Below are 16791 nucleotides of genomic sequence, written 5' to 3' on the forward strand. Positions count from 1 at the left end.
AGTTGAGGAGTTGGAAATAAAGCAGAAAGGAGTTGGAGTAATTAATACGGAATAACTACTGGCTTGAAGTAGTATAAGGAAAGGAGGATAGGGGGGAATAAAAAGTAAAGCTACCAATTCAGATAGAAAAGAAATGGGGAATGGAATTGGTAGAACAGAGATAGGATTATCTCTTCTACTGACAAAAACAGGGAGAGAAGAAACTTAGCAGTGGAGTAAGAATAAAGGTCAGTTCAAGTTTCACCATATCTGCTTCACAAATGTTTGACCTATTAAGTGATATTAATTTTGCTGTCAACAAGCAGGCTTCCAGGTTACTTCAATTAAACAACACTCTTGTTCTAAGCTCAATATGACAACACAAAATATTATCTGAGCAGTTATAGATTTGTTACAGTACTACTCAAATGCAGTATCAGTCCTGTTCAACATGTAATGAACAGTGGAGCTTAACCAGACCTATCCTGAAAAAGAACATGACCTTCTAAACTTGACTTTTTCTAGTTTACAATGTAGAGTCTCATACTTTGCTGCAATTGATCTAAAAGTCTGAGAGACACCACAGCCCAACAGCTTTAACAGCATTCATAGAAGCAGTTTCCCCATATCTTCAACATCTACAATAATCTAAATTGCAAAAAAAAAAAAATCTGAAGGGGTCCCCCACCCAGTTTTAATCTGTTGTTTATTAATTGCAGGATTTTGCATTTGTGAAGGAGCAGTATGTTATTTCTTTCATAATATGAGCTTTCTATGTGACTGTTAAGTGTAACACTTGCTGAAGAAGTGAAGTCCAAGGCTATACACCTTACACCACATTGCCATTTAAGATTTACAGTGCTCACCAAAGGACCACATGCTCACAGACAAAATAAATCACAGAACAAGCTTTTTTTCAATGCTTCAACTGCAAGAGCAGTCTAGTAATTTTGTTGTGGAAACTGCTAAGACATGACTTCAAATGTTACCAAACACATGGAAATGAATGGAACAGACCTACCTCAACTTTGATAGCGCATCTTCCAATGGCTCTCACTGCTTTTCGGACGAAGTCAACATCTACTTCTGTTGCATATTCCTTCAGTTCTGCAAGCACCTGAAATGCATACAATACATACTTCAGAGTCAGATAACTGCAGAAATCTCTCCTCCACACTTCCACCACAAAACAACTGGAACACAGGGATTAAGTTCTTAGAAAACCAACATCAAGGAAACTATTTGTTATTAGAAGACAAGACTATCTCAAGCACTTATGGTCAAAAGAAACATTCTCAAAATAATGTCTTATGCAAACAGTCCTCTTAAATATGTAAACGTTAATTAATGTACATCATGCTTTGTCAGTAAAGCTGAAAATACATGAACTGCATAAAGCTAATAAATGATGCCATATGTGGTGTAGCACAAACTGAACAGAGGGCTCAGTCTACAGTTGTAAAATAACTTGCACAGTAATTTTTATGCTTACAGACTGTATTACAGATAAAGCATTAAAATACATAGTGATTAATAATATATTCTTCAAAACAAATATACAAGGACTGGCCATTAACATTCAAAATGTGCACACTGATTGGTCAGCCAACCAGCGTGCCCATTGTAAAACAGAGCATATACCAATAAAAAAAAAAGAAGTCCGGTCTCCCTGACATTCTTCTAATATATGCTACAGAGCTTTCCAGTTTTCTTGATTTAAAAAAAATAAATAAATAAAATAAACTTTGAAATCTAAACAGTTCACAGGTACGAGAGAGACAGGACAGAGAAAATACACAGAAAATCAGATACACTATGCAAAAGTAAAGAAATGTACCCGATTTTCCTTGCATTTTCTATGTCCCGTCTCTCATATGTCTGAACCGTTCACATTTCAATTTTTTTTAATTAAAAAAAGAAAGCAGAGATCTTCCTTTCTTATTGCTTCCTTTCCAAAGCACTGATGTACTGCTCAAGTGTGGGAAGGTAAGTCCCATAAGCATGTACGGTACATCAAGAAAACCATATTATATCTGGAATACAAAAAGCAGAAGAATACCAGGCACCATTATACAAAGATTATTTAAGAAACGTTAAGTACCTTTTTTCTTAAATGCTGTCATTGTATAATAGCAATAACCCATGGCCGAGTATGGATAATGCTGGATTTACCCATGACTGGCATTGTTTAGTCACTCGGGCTTCGTCCTTGTGACCAACCATGGGTAAATCTGGCATTATCTAAACCCAGCCATGGGTTATTGACATAATAAAATATAAAATCAGATGTAAAACTGCTACCTAACAAAACATCCCCAAGTTGAAAATACTGCCTTTATACATGGGTGCAAAAATCTTGCTATTAAAAATCACGTTTCTTGAAATGTTTTTCCCATAACCAATGAATAAATAAAAAGACAGCAAATGTTTTAGCAATCACAAATACAAGACATAAGCACAAATAATAAAACTAAAATACATCTCTAAGCCCTTCCAGTACAAAGACAACAAAAGCCAGACTCACAGGGTCATAGATTTATGCTAAACCGACCAACTAGGGCCCTTTTAAGCCTAACCTTGAAACCCAAATGTGATCCACAAATTTGATTTATATGGGGGTGATTTACTGACTCAGTCCAGAGACAAAGGTGCTAGTCCAGGGGTGAATTTCTGATTACCCATCCATTGATCAAAATTGTGCTTAAACAGAAGTAGGGAGGAACTCTGCTTCACATGGATGGGGAGCCTCTTCCAGAGAATGGAAATTTTCTTAGAAACATATTTGTTTCTCCAACATGTCCTATTTATGACACAAGCAAAACTCAGGTCTTTTAATCTTGAAGCTCTGATGCCATTTGTTTTGCGGATGTGCAAAAGGTTCATTAAAACAGGGTCTAGGGATGCAAAGGTCACTTCTCAGAAGTTTGTATGATACCGAGTAAAGAGACAGGGCTTTGAAGTGATCAATGGGACATGGTGTTTATTCCCTGTATTCCTTTTGTAAGGAACCTTTGTGGGCATTCCAGATGGTTAATGTGTCAGGTCAGGTACATACCAAAGGGGGCATTATACTTTAAGATGGGTCTAATGAGGACTGGATACAGTGGTATAATGACCTCTCTGGACCTAGATGCCATGCTTTTGCTTTCAAGTTCAGCAACATAGAAGGATGTTTTTACTACCTTGGACACACTTGGGCCAAAGGCTAGGTTACTATCTACATGAATTCCCAGATCCCAAAAGAGTGAATCAAGTTTTAGGGGTATTTTACTGATGGCACACTTACTCGGGTGGCTGACTTCCCAAAAGGTACTATAATGCATTTCTTAGTACTGAGTTTTAAGCCACTACTTTGGCACCAAGTATTTGTCTGTGTTAGATCTTCCTGAAGCATGTTCTCATCTTGGCAGGATTCAGTGACTCTTCCAAGTTTGCAACCACCTGTGACCTTGGTTAGCCAGCTACCTTTAACACAGACTTTGACATCCAAGAAGTAGATGCCAAAGAGGACTGGGCCTAGCACAGAGCCCTGTGGGACTCCACTGGTGACTAGCCTCTATATGGAGGTAGCCCCAACGATTCTAACCTTTAGAATCCTATCAGGGAGCCAGCTAGCTATCCTGCCTGTTATAATGGGATTTACACCTAGTTCCATATGTTTATTGACAATGCTGGAATGCAGTATTGTATTAAAACCTATAGCCAGATCTAGGTAGGCAGTATGCATGGTTTTACCCTCATCAACTGCTTTAGTGACCTTTTCAAAGAAGTCCACCAAATTCAGTAAGCATGACCTTTCTCAGACAAAGCCAAACTGGGATGGATCAAGTGTCTTGAGGTCTCCTAGGTCCTTAATTCTTCACATGACTTTGCAAATAATTTTAGTCAGACTAATGGATCTGTAGTTTCTAGTGTCGGTTGAAGGCCCTCCCTTATGAAGGGAGATAACAGTCTCAGTCCTCCACTCATGTGGAACAAAGCCTGTTTTAAGACTATAGTTAAATGACTCCAGGAGTCCTGATAATTCATATTATAGACTGTTCATGCGGCACCCTGTAATGTTATCAGGGCCCAGAGAGGGATGTTCTTGACTTTAGTGAGCACAGCCAGTACATGCTTGTCAGTTACAGCTGGAGGGGTTATGTTTGAGGGCATTTTTGGGGAGATGGTTTTGGGTGAGATGGGGTTAAAATTCAAAATTAATTTATTTGTCTAATGGGCTCACTATATCACCAGGCTCGGAGAATGTGACACCATTAAAAAATAGAAGTTATGTACTTACCATAATGTTTCATGTGAGTTGTTTATCTCGCCTTTATTCTCACTGATGGGTTCGGAGCAAATCCTCGGCTCCGACACGGCCGATCGCAAGCTCAAGGTTTGCCAGTAGCTCGAGACCAGCCACTTATTCCACAATGCACTGCTGGAATTACCACAGATCTTGTTTGCTACGAATAATAGACTATACATATATACAACCCATATATACTCTCATTTATATATATATATATATATATATATATATATATATATATATATATATCTACGAAGAACAGTTCCCAAAGGGAAAGAGGAAATATTGAATAACCAGGATGGCACTAGCCTTTAAGTCAACAGTCAGCCAGGAGGGGGAAGGAGGGAGGGACGTGAGAACAAAGGCGAGATAAACAACTCGCATGGAACGTTATGTTAAGTACATAACTTCTATATGTGAAGTTGTTAAATCTCGCCGTTTATTCTGACTGATGGGTAGCGTCCCTAGCACCCTCAACCCTGGGTGGCTCATAGGAGTATGTTCTTCAGTACCGTAGAACCAAAGGAAGACCTGTCCCTAGAAGCCTTATCTACTTTGCAATGTGTGATAAAGATATGAGGTTTAGACCAAGTAGCTGCAGCGCAAATATCATCAAGGGGCAATTTAGCTTGAAAAGTAGAAGAGGTAGATACAGCTCTGGTAGAATAGGTTCATAGGTTTACACTAGGCTATCTGCCCTAAGGCATTTATAAGCCTAGCCCAAAGTTTTGTGGCTTACGCCACCCCTTATATGAAAAAATACTGTGCCCATTAGTTTGTTGTGCCTCTGTCCAGCAGTGACACAGAGATGATTCCTGGGGTAAACCTTTTGGTTTGTACGTTAAAGGCATGTTCGCATTTTCATACACAAAGGATATACAATCGGATAACCATTTAGAAAAGGTTGTTTTAGCCACTGGATTGCCTTTTCTTGCTTCTGAAAAGGATACAAAATGTTGATCTGATCTCCTAATATCCTTCGTTCTGTCAAGATAAAATCTGAGCCGTCTGTGAACATCAAGTCTGTGCAGCATATATTCCAATTTGTTAGAGTGGTTGGGGAAGAACACTGGTAGTTCAATGACCTGATTGATATTGGACTCAGAACAGACTTTAGGTAAAAATGAGGGGTTTGTTCTGAGAGATACTCTATCAGCATGGAAGATCATGTAGGGTGGTCTGATGGATAATGCTTGAAGTTCTGACACTCTGCGGGCAGACGTAATGGCCACAAGAAAAATTGTTTTCCAAGATAAGAATTTTAAAGCACAAGAAAAGGCTGGTTCAAAGGGAGGAAGAATAAGTTGAGACAGCATAAGGTTTAAATTCCAGGGAGAAAAGGGAATTTTGATCGGAGGTCTCATATGAAGAACGCCTTTAAGGAAGGTTTTGTATATTTTATGGCTCATAATATTTGAGACATCAAGACCAAGGTGAAAATTTGAGATAGCAGCTAACTGAACTCGAACTGTAGCAGCTGCTTCCCCTTCCTTAAAATTTTTTGTCAAAAATTCCAAAATGGTAGAAAGCGGAGCTCGAAAAGGGTCAATGTTCTGCGCGTTGGCCCAAATTGAGAACCTTTTCCATTTACTGCCATATAGTTTCCTGGTAGATGGCTTGTGAGAAGACAAGAGAATCTGTCTTGTATCTTCTGAAATTGAATGAAGCCTGACAATTAGGGGAAGCGGATTAGCCAAGCAGTCAGTTTCAGGGACTGCAGAGAAGGATGAAGGTCCCCTGAAGGGTGCATCAGAAGGTCCGGAACTGGGTCCAGGATCCATAGATCCTCCAACAGATAATGGTGGAGAAACGGAAACCAAATCTGTCAAGACCAGTAGGGGGCTATGGGTATAACCTTCCTTCCCAGCGATTTTGCTTTCTGTAAAAATCTGGGTATTAATGGGAAGGATGGAAATGCATAAAGGGGACCCGGGGGCCAATCGTGTATCAGTGCATCTCTCGGGGATGACCCGGAGGTGGTATCAGGGCAAAGTAGCTTCTGCATTTTGAATTGAAGTGGCTGGCAAAAAGGTTGCAGCAAGGCTGGCCCCATTTGCGGAAAATCAACTCCGCAACCTGTTGTTTGAGAGACCACTTGTGAGGGAGTAATATTGCCCTGCTTAGCTTGCCCGCTATGATGTTGGATTTCCCCGGGATGTGCGTTGCTAACAGAAAACGCTGAGATGACACAGCCTATTGCCTAACCCTGAGGGTTTCTCGGCAAAGGGGGTAAGACTTGGTTCCACCTTGCTTGGTCAAGTACCAGACTACTGACATGTTGTCAATCTGAATTGCAATAGTCCCTAGATTAGAGAGTCCTGAAAGTACTGCAACGCTAGAAGTACCGCTCTCACCTCTAGAACATTGATGTGCAGATGTGATTCTTGATCTGTCCATGTGCCTTGGGCAGTCTTTCCCTGAAAATGCCGCCCCCCCCACTCTATCAGGGAAGCATCCGTGGTCACAGTGGCTACTGGGGGGGACAAAGGGTCTTCCTATTGTAACATGAAGAGACGTCAACCACCACCGAAGGTCTTTCCTGCAAGAATCCGTGATAAGAATCATGTGGTGCATTGGCAGTTTCGGGTAAGACCACTGAGCGAAGAGGAGCCATTGAAGGATTCGCATATGCATCCTTGCGAGAGGTATAGCCAGGATTGCTGCCGCCATCAAACCTAGTACTTTCAATACCTCCGCTGTTGTAGCTTTGTTTTTTGACGCCAGTGAGCTGACATTTTAACGGAGAAGAGGGACTCTTGCGAAAGGGAGATGTAGAGTGGTGGTTGAGGCATCTAACTCTGCTCCTATAAAAACAGTATGCTGAGATGGCGATAAGGCAGACTTTTCAAAGTTGATCCTAATGCCTAATTGATGGCAGAGTGTCAGAGTGTATTATGTTGCCGGAGTCAATTGATGCCTGGTGGTAGCGGTGAGGAGCCAATCATCTAGGTATGGAAACACCTGGAATCCTAGACGCCTCAGGTGAGCCGTGACCACTGCCATACATTTGATGAACACTCTTGGGGCTGTAGTGAGACCAAAGGCCAGGGCTCGAAACTGGTAATGATTGGTTCCCAGCCGGAAGCGCAGATGATCTCTGGAGCATCTGTCCATCTTTACGTGACAGTACGCGTCCTTGAGATCTATAGAGTACATCCAATCGCCTTTCCCTAAAAAGGGAACAATGGACTGAAGCGTGGCCATTCGGAACTTCTCTTTCTTTACGAAGTTGTTGAGTCTGTTAAAGTCCAAGATAGGTCTCCAGTCCCCTGTTTTCTTTGGTACCAAAAAGAATCTTGAGTAAGTTCCAAATCCGACTTGGTCTGCTGGGACTGGTTGGATGACTCTTTCTAGCAATCTGTGGACCTGTACGATTGCTTGTTCCCGGAGACTGGGTGGAACATCTGGGATTTTTTTGATAGGAATGGGCGGGGTAAAGAACGGTATGAAATATCCTCTGGAAATTATACTTTGTACCCAAGTATCCGATATTATGTTTAGCCAGGCTTCTGGTTACAAAGACAAGCGACCCTCGACTGCCTCCAGAGCCAAACAGTCGGGCCCTCTTTCAGGGGCGCTGGTAGGACTGACCGGAGAACTGACCCCTGTCACCCTGTTGCTGCGGACCCCCTCTGCCACGGGGGCAGCGTCTTCCGTTATAACCCCCCTCCTCTGCCTCTACAGGGGGTTTCATCACGTGTGTCCTGAAAGGCTGCCTGAGTTTTTCGGAACCACCCACCCCCCCGGGCCCTTGGGGTAGGGCCGAGTTGGAGTGGAAAAACGTACCCAATGGCAGATAAAGTCTTGCCTTCCTGCTCACACCTGGTTAAAGTTTCCTTTACTTTGGGCCCAAACAGTGATGAACCATCGAATGGGGTATTAATAAAGGAAAACTTGAAGGGTTCCGCAAGGAACAGAGATGCATCCAGGCTTGTCTGCGAAGAGCAATGCCCGAACTAGTAGCTCTACTCGAATCATCAGCTGCATAGGATATGAGACGCATGGACAAGTTCACTACTGAGTTTAGGGTAGTGAGCTGGGCGTAGACTCTGTCTGCCACTCCTGCAGCTACTGTACCCTGGAGAGCATCTCCTAGCTCTTTCAGCAGATCTCTCTCTAGTCTTGTAAAATGGGTCAAGTGGGTCAGTTATCGCAGAGAAAAAGTCGCTGAACTAAACATGCACTTCCCATATCTATCCATAACCCTAGAATCTCTGTTAAGGGGATGGATAGAAGATGTCTCAGATACTTCCTTTTTGGTGGCTGCAGCCACCACCATGGCATCCACAGAAATGGCTTATCTACTGTGGCAGATATGAATTTGTTGGGTCTACAAGGGACATGTTCCATGGTCTCCGGTGACTCCCACGCCTTACGAGAGATCAGTTCCATGAGCTCGTCATAAGGCGGAGACACCCAAGAAGTGGAAGGTTGATACCCAAAAGCCTTCAAAAGCACAGACTCATCCTCAGTAGGGGTCTTGGACTGCCAATTGCTCCTCTAAGGATCTCTAGTATCTCTGCAAAGGAGATATCCCCAGAGGGGGACTGAGGGGACCCTTCTGACTCATCTAAGTCCGTGTCAGATGTCAAAGACTCCTGTGGGGAGTTTAAGTGCCTCCTCTTGCACAGTCTCTTCCTGGGCACCTCCTCAGTGGGAGGATCTAGGGAGGTCCCAGAAGAGCAGGGGACACCCTGTGGGGGTACTTGAGGCTCGGGGTCTCTACGCTTAGAGGGGTTGGTAGATGCAGAAGTAGACCCAGGAGCTTGAGGAGAGGGAAAGCTGAACCGATGCAGACGTTGTCTTTGGAGACAAAACTCTCCTCATAGCATCGAAGGCACCACGGCTCTGACGAGAAGGAGTGGATGGACCCGAGAGCACCGTCCAATCCTCCCGCACCGAAACCCTGGGCTCCAAGCCTGAGGTAGGAGCCAAGCTCATCTGAGCCGAAGCCCCGAGAGCGTCGGCTCCAAGAGCCCTCGGTCAGTGCTGAGGACATCAGAGTAGATGGAGCCGATAACCCGGTGCAGGTATCGGCTCCAAGGGTTCGACCGGTATCGGCTCCAAGGGTTCGACCACCATCGGTTCAACTTCCTTCGGTTCTGAGAGTCCAGTACCGCTCGGAGGAGGAATAGACAAGTCCGGTTCCATGCTCTTCGGCACCAATGAGCTGGTCGGGGCCGACAACAACTTGGCAAGTCCTGGTGCCTGTAAAAGCTTCTGCACTAGCCGATCCATGTCCAAATCTGAAAGGCTGACTGAGGACTTAGCAAAGTGCACCGAAGGTGCTGACTGGAGCAGAGGTGAAGGAACTTCAGAGACCAGCTCCAATACTGAGAGCTGGCTCAGAATCAAAGGTATATTCAGCTCTGATGACTGTGGAATGGATGATCCTCCTTCTGAAACTTTAGCCTTTTTGGAGACCTTATCTGATGACTTGGATTTTGAGGATTTGGAGGATGTACTAGCACCTTCATGGCTACTCAAAACTTCCAAAAAATATTGCTATAGCAATCCCCAGTCCAGAAGCTTCCTCCTTCTCTACAAGAGGACTCTTGAAGAGAAGGAATGACTAATGCTACATGTATCTTGGAGGTGCTTGGCCCCCAGGCAATAGACGCATTGAATGTGCCCGTCAATGACGGACTTTTTCTGCCCACAATCTGGGCATTTTTTGAATCCCGATTTGGGATGAGATCTCTCCTCATCATCTGACATACTGAAGAGAAAAACAGTAAATTAGATTCACAAACAGCTAAGCCCAAACCAGGCACTATCCACAAGAGTATTTTATATATATATATATATATATATATATATATATATATATATATATATATATAGAGAGAGAGAGAGATATAGATATATATATATATATATATACACAATACAAATATGGGGCTTAAAAACCCACAGAAAAAGCCTAACTACTAAACGAGGTAATAGTAGGAAAAGGGGGCTAAAGGCCCACACAAACTAAGAAGCCAACAAGGCCCTAATTCTTAAACTAAACTATCTAAATATAATAGAACCAACACACACTAGACATATATGTAACAAAAAGAAAACTTTTTAAAGACTTGCTGTTGATTTGTTTCTAAAATGGTCCGAGCTAGCTGGATCACCGAGATCTCTCTTGCCGCGGCAAACTAGATCTGAGGTAATTCCAGCAGTGCATTGTGGGATAAGGGGCTGGTCTCGAGCTACTGGCAAACCTTGAGCTTGCTATCGGCCGTGTCGGAGCAGAGGATCAGCTCCGAACCCATCAGTGAGAATAAACGGCGAGATTTAACAACTTCACATCACCAGTTAAACACATTGCTGTGTGCACCAGTTAAACACATTGCTGTGTGCTGCCCTTGAGGTTTATGACACAGCCAAAGAAGGCCTTATGGTTATCTTTCACCTGGGAGGCTACTTTAACCTAAAAGTTGGTTTTGATTTATCTAATTAGCCCTCTTAGGCGCCTATTTAGTTTGATGAGAATTTTTATCTTTATGGGAATTACCCTTCCTGATTTTTGCCATAATTTTTTTCTTTTGTTGTATATCCTGTTTAATATGGGATGCCAACAAAGTGGTTTTTTTCTGGGGCTAATCCTGGGCTTACTTCTGTCACAGTAGCCTCTATGCAGCCACTGGCATGGTTGTACAGAGTTTGAGAGCAGGTAGAATGAGACATTTTGTGTGGGTGTGGGGGGGGGGGGTGCAGCATTCTCCCAAAAATTGTAAGCAAAAAGTCCAGTATGTTGGAGCTTCTAATGAGCTTATTCACTATTTGGTCAATGGTGTTTGTATTTACAAAGTAATTAGTCTCCTATGAGTCGGGTGTTAAACAAGTGTCTTCAGTAAATCCAAGTATGCATTGTGAGCTTCTTGGGACATGGAGGGTAACCTATAGCGGCCGGCGATATGGTACGGGATTTTGTCTGTGGTGATATGCACACGGAAGAATGCCAACACCTCATCCTGTTTGACCATCCTAGAGGTATGGTTGTTACAGATGTATATTGAGACACCTCCACCTTTAGCCCTTGTCTATGCTGCTACTGGTCTAAAAGTGTGGAACTCACTGAAACCTTGCACTGCCAGGGTACTCCCTGACATTTTAAACCATGTCTCTCGAGTTTGAGAAGGGCTTGGAGGGAGTGTAGTTTTTTTTTTAACACCCTGAGGTTCAATTAAGTTGATTTTGCTAGGTCGGTAGGTCAATTTGGCATTGCCTGAAAAAGGCACTATGTGATCCATAAAGTTTTAGCCAGTATTCGAAAGCCTAGAGGGGAAAGGTGCAGATCATCCTTGGCAGAGCAGTGTGGTCAGTCAACCATGTTTTCTCAAGCTGACAAATATTGGATCTCTTAAGAATGACACTAGAAAGACAGCCAGTTGTTGAAGTCAATCATTTTTTACTCGTATTTTGGCATTATCCTTGGTGATGCGATTATGCTGCTCAGAACTAGGCTCATACCAGCCTGAGACATATGACAAGGACGCTCCATCATGTCTCTCTTCATATAGTCTATAGAGGTACATCTCAGGTCATTTACATCTACAAGGACTATATGATGAAGTCATAATGGCACCTGTGGAGTAATGACTTGAGTGCAAGTGTGATTTAGTGGATCCTGGCTCCAGATAAATAACTAACAGTCATCCTCTCCTTGTTCAGCCTGGTTAGAGGGGCATCAGTATATTTTACAATGGAGTCCCCTATGACAAGAGTCCTGAGAAGTGTGCTTACTTGCCTTAGGTGCTTAGCATTTGGGGCTCCACTGACAGTGACAATGTGTGGTGTTTTTTCTGAGTGCCTTCGGGCTTGATGAGGTATAGTTTTGAGAATGGGTGGTCTAGGTGATCTTTGTTGTTTAGGAAGATTATTTTTATAGGTTCATAGGTTGGTACTAGGCTATCGGCCCTAGGGCCTATACAAGCCTAGCCATAACAATTCCCTGGCTATTTCTTCCCACACAATTTACTTTTTAGGTGCCTTAGCATAATGTGTATATCGTGTGCTATGTGAAGTGGATTTTGTGTGTGTGGTTTCGACAATAAGATGTGCGCTTTTACGCAAGAGTTTAGCCTCCAGTGTCATTATGCAATTACACCTCTTACATATTGTGCCTGCTGCTTTAAGAAGCAAGCGGTTATTGGTAAACATGAGACAATTGCTACATTGTCTAAAGATGCCCATATCCACCAAGCTGGCTACAGAGAAGTCCGGAATTGCATATCCATACTGGCCAGTTCTTTGACTGGTGAGCTACAAAGGAGTAGTGTATTGGGGTTAGAAGGCTATTAAGGGAGCTTTGTTCATGCAGACTAATAAGAGTGCTTTACTGGGGCAGAGTATGCTAAACAACACTAATTTCTACTAACTTTAAAGTTTATGCAATACCGAATTCGGTACTTGAGTATTATCGCAACCAGATTTCTGAAGGCACATAATTTGTGCAGCTTGGAAGAGAGCATGTCAGTTAACATAACAATTGGTGTGTAAAGTCTTACCTACTATTGTGTCAGCTTGTTTTTCACACAGAGACGAATAATGGAAAAATTAATGTGGCGTGGTAGTGGTCATTCCTGACCTGTACAGCTGAGTGCTGCTTTGCAGGCATCCTTAATGTTAGAAGTAATGAAAGTCATGACTTCCCAACAAGACAAGGAGTCTGGAACATAAGTACACCAAAAAAAAAAAAAAAAAAAAAAGACCTTCCTTTAAACCACCTGTAACAATATCTGTAGATTAATTTCCCTCTCACCAGTAAGAGAACACCTCTGTGACACTTGCGCTAAAGCAAAATTACACTCTTCTTCAGTGTCGAACTCTTACCGATTTTCGCCAATAACTGCAGAACCTTACATCAAATACTCCTTCCACATTCAAACTTCAAGCCCCCTGAAAAGAGACCACACTCTGAAGATCATTACTTCTTTACACTTGCCCAGAAAATCGGAGAAGTCCTACCCACAAAGTTAAAACATTAAGCCACGTTCAAAATCAAACAGAAAAACACCTTTTCAAACAAGCAAAGTGCAACTGCTTCCAAAACATTATTACTTAGGAATAGTGCATGTCATATTTGCAATACTGATGTTAAGAAGACAAATGAAAAGGAGGTAGTAAGGCAATACGTGTGCAGGCAGTGACAGAGAATGAAAGACTGAAGTGCAAACAGACAATTAAGACCTGAGGCACAGCACGGATGAGTCTGAGTTTTTGCTGTTTTTCCTTCTGCAGCCTCATACCTGATGTGACAACATACTACTACTTCACACACCCGTTTCAACGGTGACATTCCTGTTTTCACAGTAACATGACAATTTCTGTGCCTGCACTCATCTGTATTGAAGTATGCGAAATTCACAGCCGCGAAAATCTGGTTGCAATGATACGTTAGCAGCCTGAATTCTACTAAATCTGTAAGTATTGGCACTCATCGCCCAACTAACTGCTCTAAGCTAGTCAGTGCACAAAGGTACTGCTCGATATTACTGCTTTACAAGGTATAGTTTTAATTACCATTCTACGTGGACAATTTGCTTTCTAGGTGTTTGCTGCTGTATAGGGTGCTGCTAACCCATGCAAGTACGCAAAACTTACAGAAAAAAAAAACAAAAAAAAACTAGAGCGTCATCTGGCCAAAAAAAGTGATTACACAGAGTCCTTTTGTGCATTTCCCAACTCAGACCAGGCAAACACCACCTACCACAAGATTAATGAACTCGGCCCTCCTAACGTAAAACACACAGCAGAACAGATCCAAAAGTGCAATGTAACCACAAATCAAAAACAGCTAGCTAGAAATTCCTTGATGAAAGCGACTTAAGACAGTCTTACAGCAGTAACAGTGAGAGGAAGAGCTATTTGTTTTACAAAACATACGGTAAAAAAAAAAAAAACCATAAAAGCAGGAATCAGTAGCAATCACTCAAAATAACTTAAGCAAGTACGATTTAGCAATGAATTGTATTTAACTTTGCCTGCATGGCACTGGATAGGCTAGGACTCCCAAGTTTTGCTGAGATCTAGGAAAATGAGCAGGAGGCAATAATTAGTAAAGGAGGTTTATTCAACAGCAATAGTGGTTTGCTGGGTGGGCACTTGGTACCGGGGATCTATGGAAAACAATGGGCGGGAAGAGTACAAAATTGCTTATACAACAGACAATAGCAATGAAGGGGGACTTTGGAAATCAGATTACCATAATGGGTGGAAGCCAGACACACAGCCTTATAAAACCACCACAGCAAAAGGGTGGCAGCGTTGGGAAATTTCAAGGAGCAAGCAGGCTAGCTTGAGAGGCATCCAATGAAATAAAGCCAATATCAGAGCTCTTCCATAAACTTTAGCTAATGTATTAGTGAGGGATAGGGCAGACACAGAATGCAACTTTAAGCAGGTAAATGACAAGAAGAACATAAAAGCACTGAAGTGACAATTCTCTCAATATAGAACTTCTACAGTTTAAGACACCAGTCTATGCAGAAATTTACCAGTAATACTGTTTATTGAAAAATGCAGTAACAAATGACTAAGGCTCAAATCTGGCAGTCCTGTCACAATGAATTAAACTACAAGACTACAACCCAAAAGGGTTTAAAATAGAAATGGATAGCTTTTACAAGTAACTGCACTTGGGAAAACAGAAGTGCAGAATAACAGAACATAAACTCTTCCCACAATTACAAATTAAAATACAAGACTAAGGTCCTACAGTGAGCAAATAAATGCAAACTGCTAACTTTTTTAGCTAAAACATGGAAAAAAGCAGAAATGTACAAAGTAGTCTCACCACACAGGCCACTATAGCTACAACTTAAATAATTGCTGGGTTCAGCTCCTTAATGCTGAACTTTCTAGCTGCTGCTCCTCACAGGAGTTAGCTGGATTGAGGAGGAGTGGGGGAATTCCCATACAGACTATCAAGCTGATGTTTTAAGCAGTATTTCACCCTTCTGAAGATTAATAGAATTTAAACTTGCTGTATCATTGAAGAAGCTGGGGATGAATATACGTAAAAAACAAATTAAGGTGATATAAAGTTTGGCTATTATGTTCATAAACGCATTATGATTTACTAGATTTATACTGGATGTTTAACTGTGTGAAGAAAATAGAGATTACTACACAGCCGGCTGCCATTATCAGAGACAAATTCATCTTTGGACGCTTATCCAACCATGCTGCCACAAGCAGCAATGTATACAACATCCTAAAACAACACTAATATTTGTCTGTAAAAATAAATGTCAGACAACTCATGCATAGCAAACCAAGAGTTAGAAAAATAATGATAAATCTATAACTGGCTTGCATTACCACCACATCATGCAAGTTACTAACCTATAAAAGGTTATTTGACATAACCATATGCAAATTATTATAGAAAAAAAACAAGAAAAGACTGTGCTAAAAAGGAACAAAAAAAAAACACAAAGGAGAACAAGTTGGGAGATAGAGAAAAATGAAAGGATGAGTAATTATAAAACATGTTAGGAAAGGAAGAAGGGAGGGAGAGGAGATTGGGAAGTGATGCAAGGCAATGTCAATATACTGAAAAAATAATGGGATTCCAGGTTATTATGGAATATGACAAACTGGACACTGCTAGCACCCCAGAAATTTGGACAATGGAACAAAGGTTCCAATGTATGGAAGTTCCAGGATACATTATTCCCCCAAGAGTGACAAGAAGAAATGAAAGAAGGGTTGGAGTGCTATTATTTTATTTTTTTTTTGTAAAATGATGGGTCAGCCTTGCAAGGTAATGGTGGAATAGGAAGGATGGGCGTGGTGAAGACTGAAGTAAGCTGTCAGACAAACTGCAGGCAGGGTGCTGGCAAACTGTTAGATGATCACTATCAACCACTTTTTGGGAAAATCAAAATGTCATTCTTAACAGCAGACAGGTTCAGACACTCAGGGCAGAAAAAGAGGGTGGTGGTGGTGTTTACTGGAGATCTCAGCCTTCAAGATGCAGACTGGTCATACTTCATACATTCAAATTCAAGTATAACATGAAGGGATACTGAAAAATGCTCTATTTCTGTTAAATTGTTAGATGGTTCAAGAAGGCACTAAACAAAACATTCTAAATTTAGTCCTCACCAAGCTCGTAAGATATGAAGACGAGATCTCCACTGTCAGCTATGACCATGTAACAGTAGGTTTCATCTCAAACAATGCAATGACAATAAAAGGGAAAAAGATGTCATTTTACCACTTGGGAAAGGTGGACTAAAGCATAGATGGGACTGGAAGTACACAAGGAACTAGGACAATGGGGAGATGTGGAAGGAGCAAACAACTTGTGGATAAGATTCAGAGACAACACTGAAAGGCATTAATAATGGGTGCTTGTCCAAGAGAAAGAAAGTATAGCTTGGGAGGAGAACAAAGTGGCTGAGTAGGGTCGTTAAGTACTTGGGCATAATTCAAATGGTGAAAAGTAAGAGGGGAAAGAAAAAAAAAAAAAGGATAAGCAGAAGCAAATAAACAGGGAAGAAAGGTTTAAGCGC

At 41.8% G+C, this 16791-nt stretch overlaps 1 protein-coding gene across 3 annotated transcripts in view; it reads right to left on the bottom strand.

Annotated features, from left to right (window-relative positions):
• AP2B1 (adaptor related protein complex 2 subunit beta 1) overlaps window positions 1-16791 on the bottom strand; it is a 1330026-nt gene that overhangs the window by 1172404 nt on the left and 140831 nt on the right. For all 3 annotated transcript variants that reach the window (XM_044063279.1, XM_044063277.1, XM_044063278.1), the window contains exon 9: window positions 1001-1096. In XM_044063279.1, coding sequence (XP_043919214.1) covers window positions 1001-1096 — 96 coding nt within the window. The remainder of the gene's footprint in view (window positions 1-1000; window positions 1097-16791) is intronic.

This window comes from Protopterus annectens, chromosome 2.part1, assembly GCF_019279795.1.
Source record: "Protopterus annectens isolate FY-2018-M chromosome 2.part1, PAN1.0, whole genome shotgun sequence".
In the NCBI taxonomy this organism is placed as follows: Eukaryota; Metazoa; Chordata; order Ceratodontiformes; family Protopteridae; genus Protopterus; species Protopterus annectens.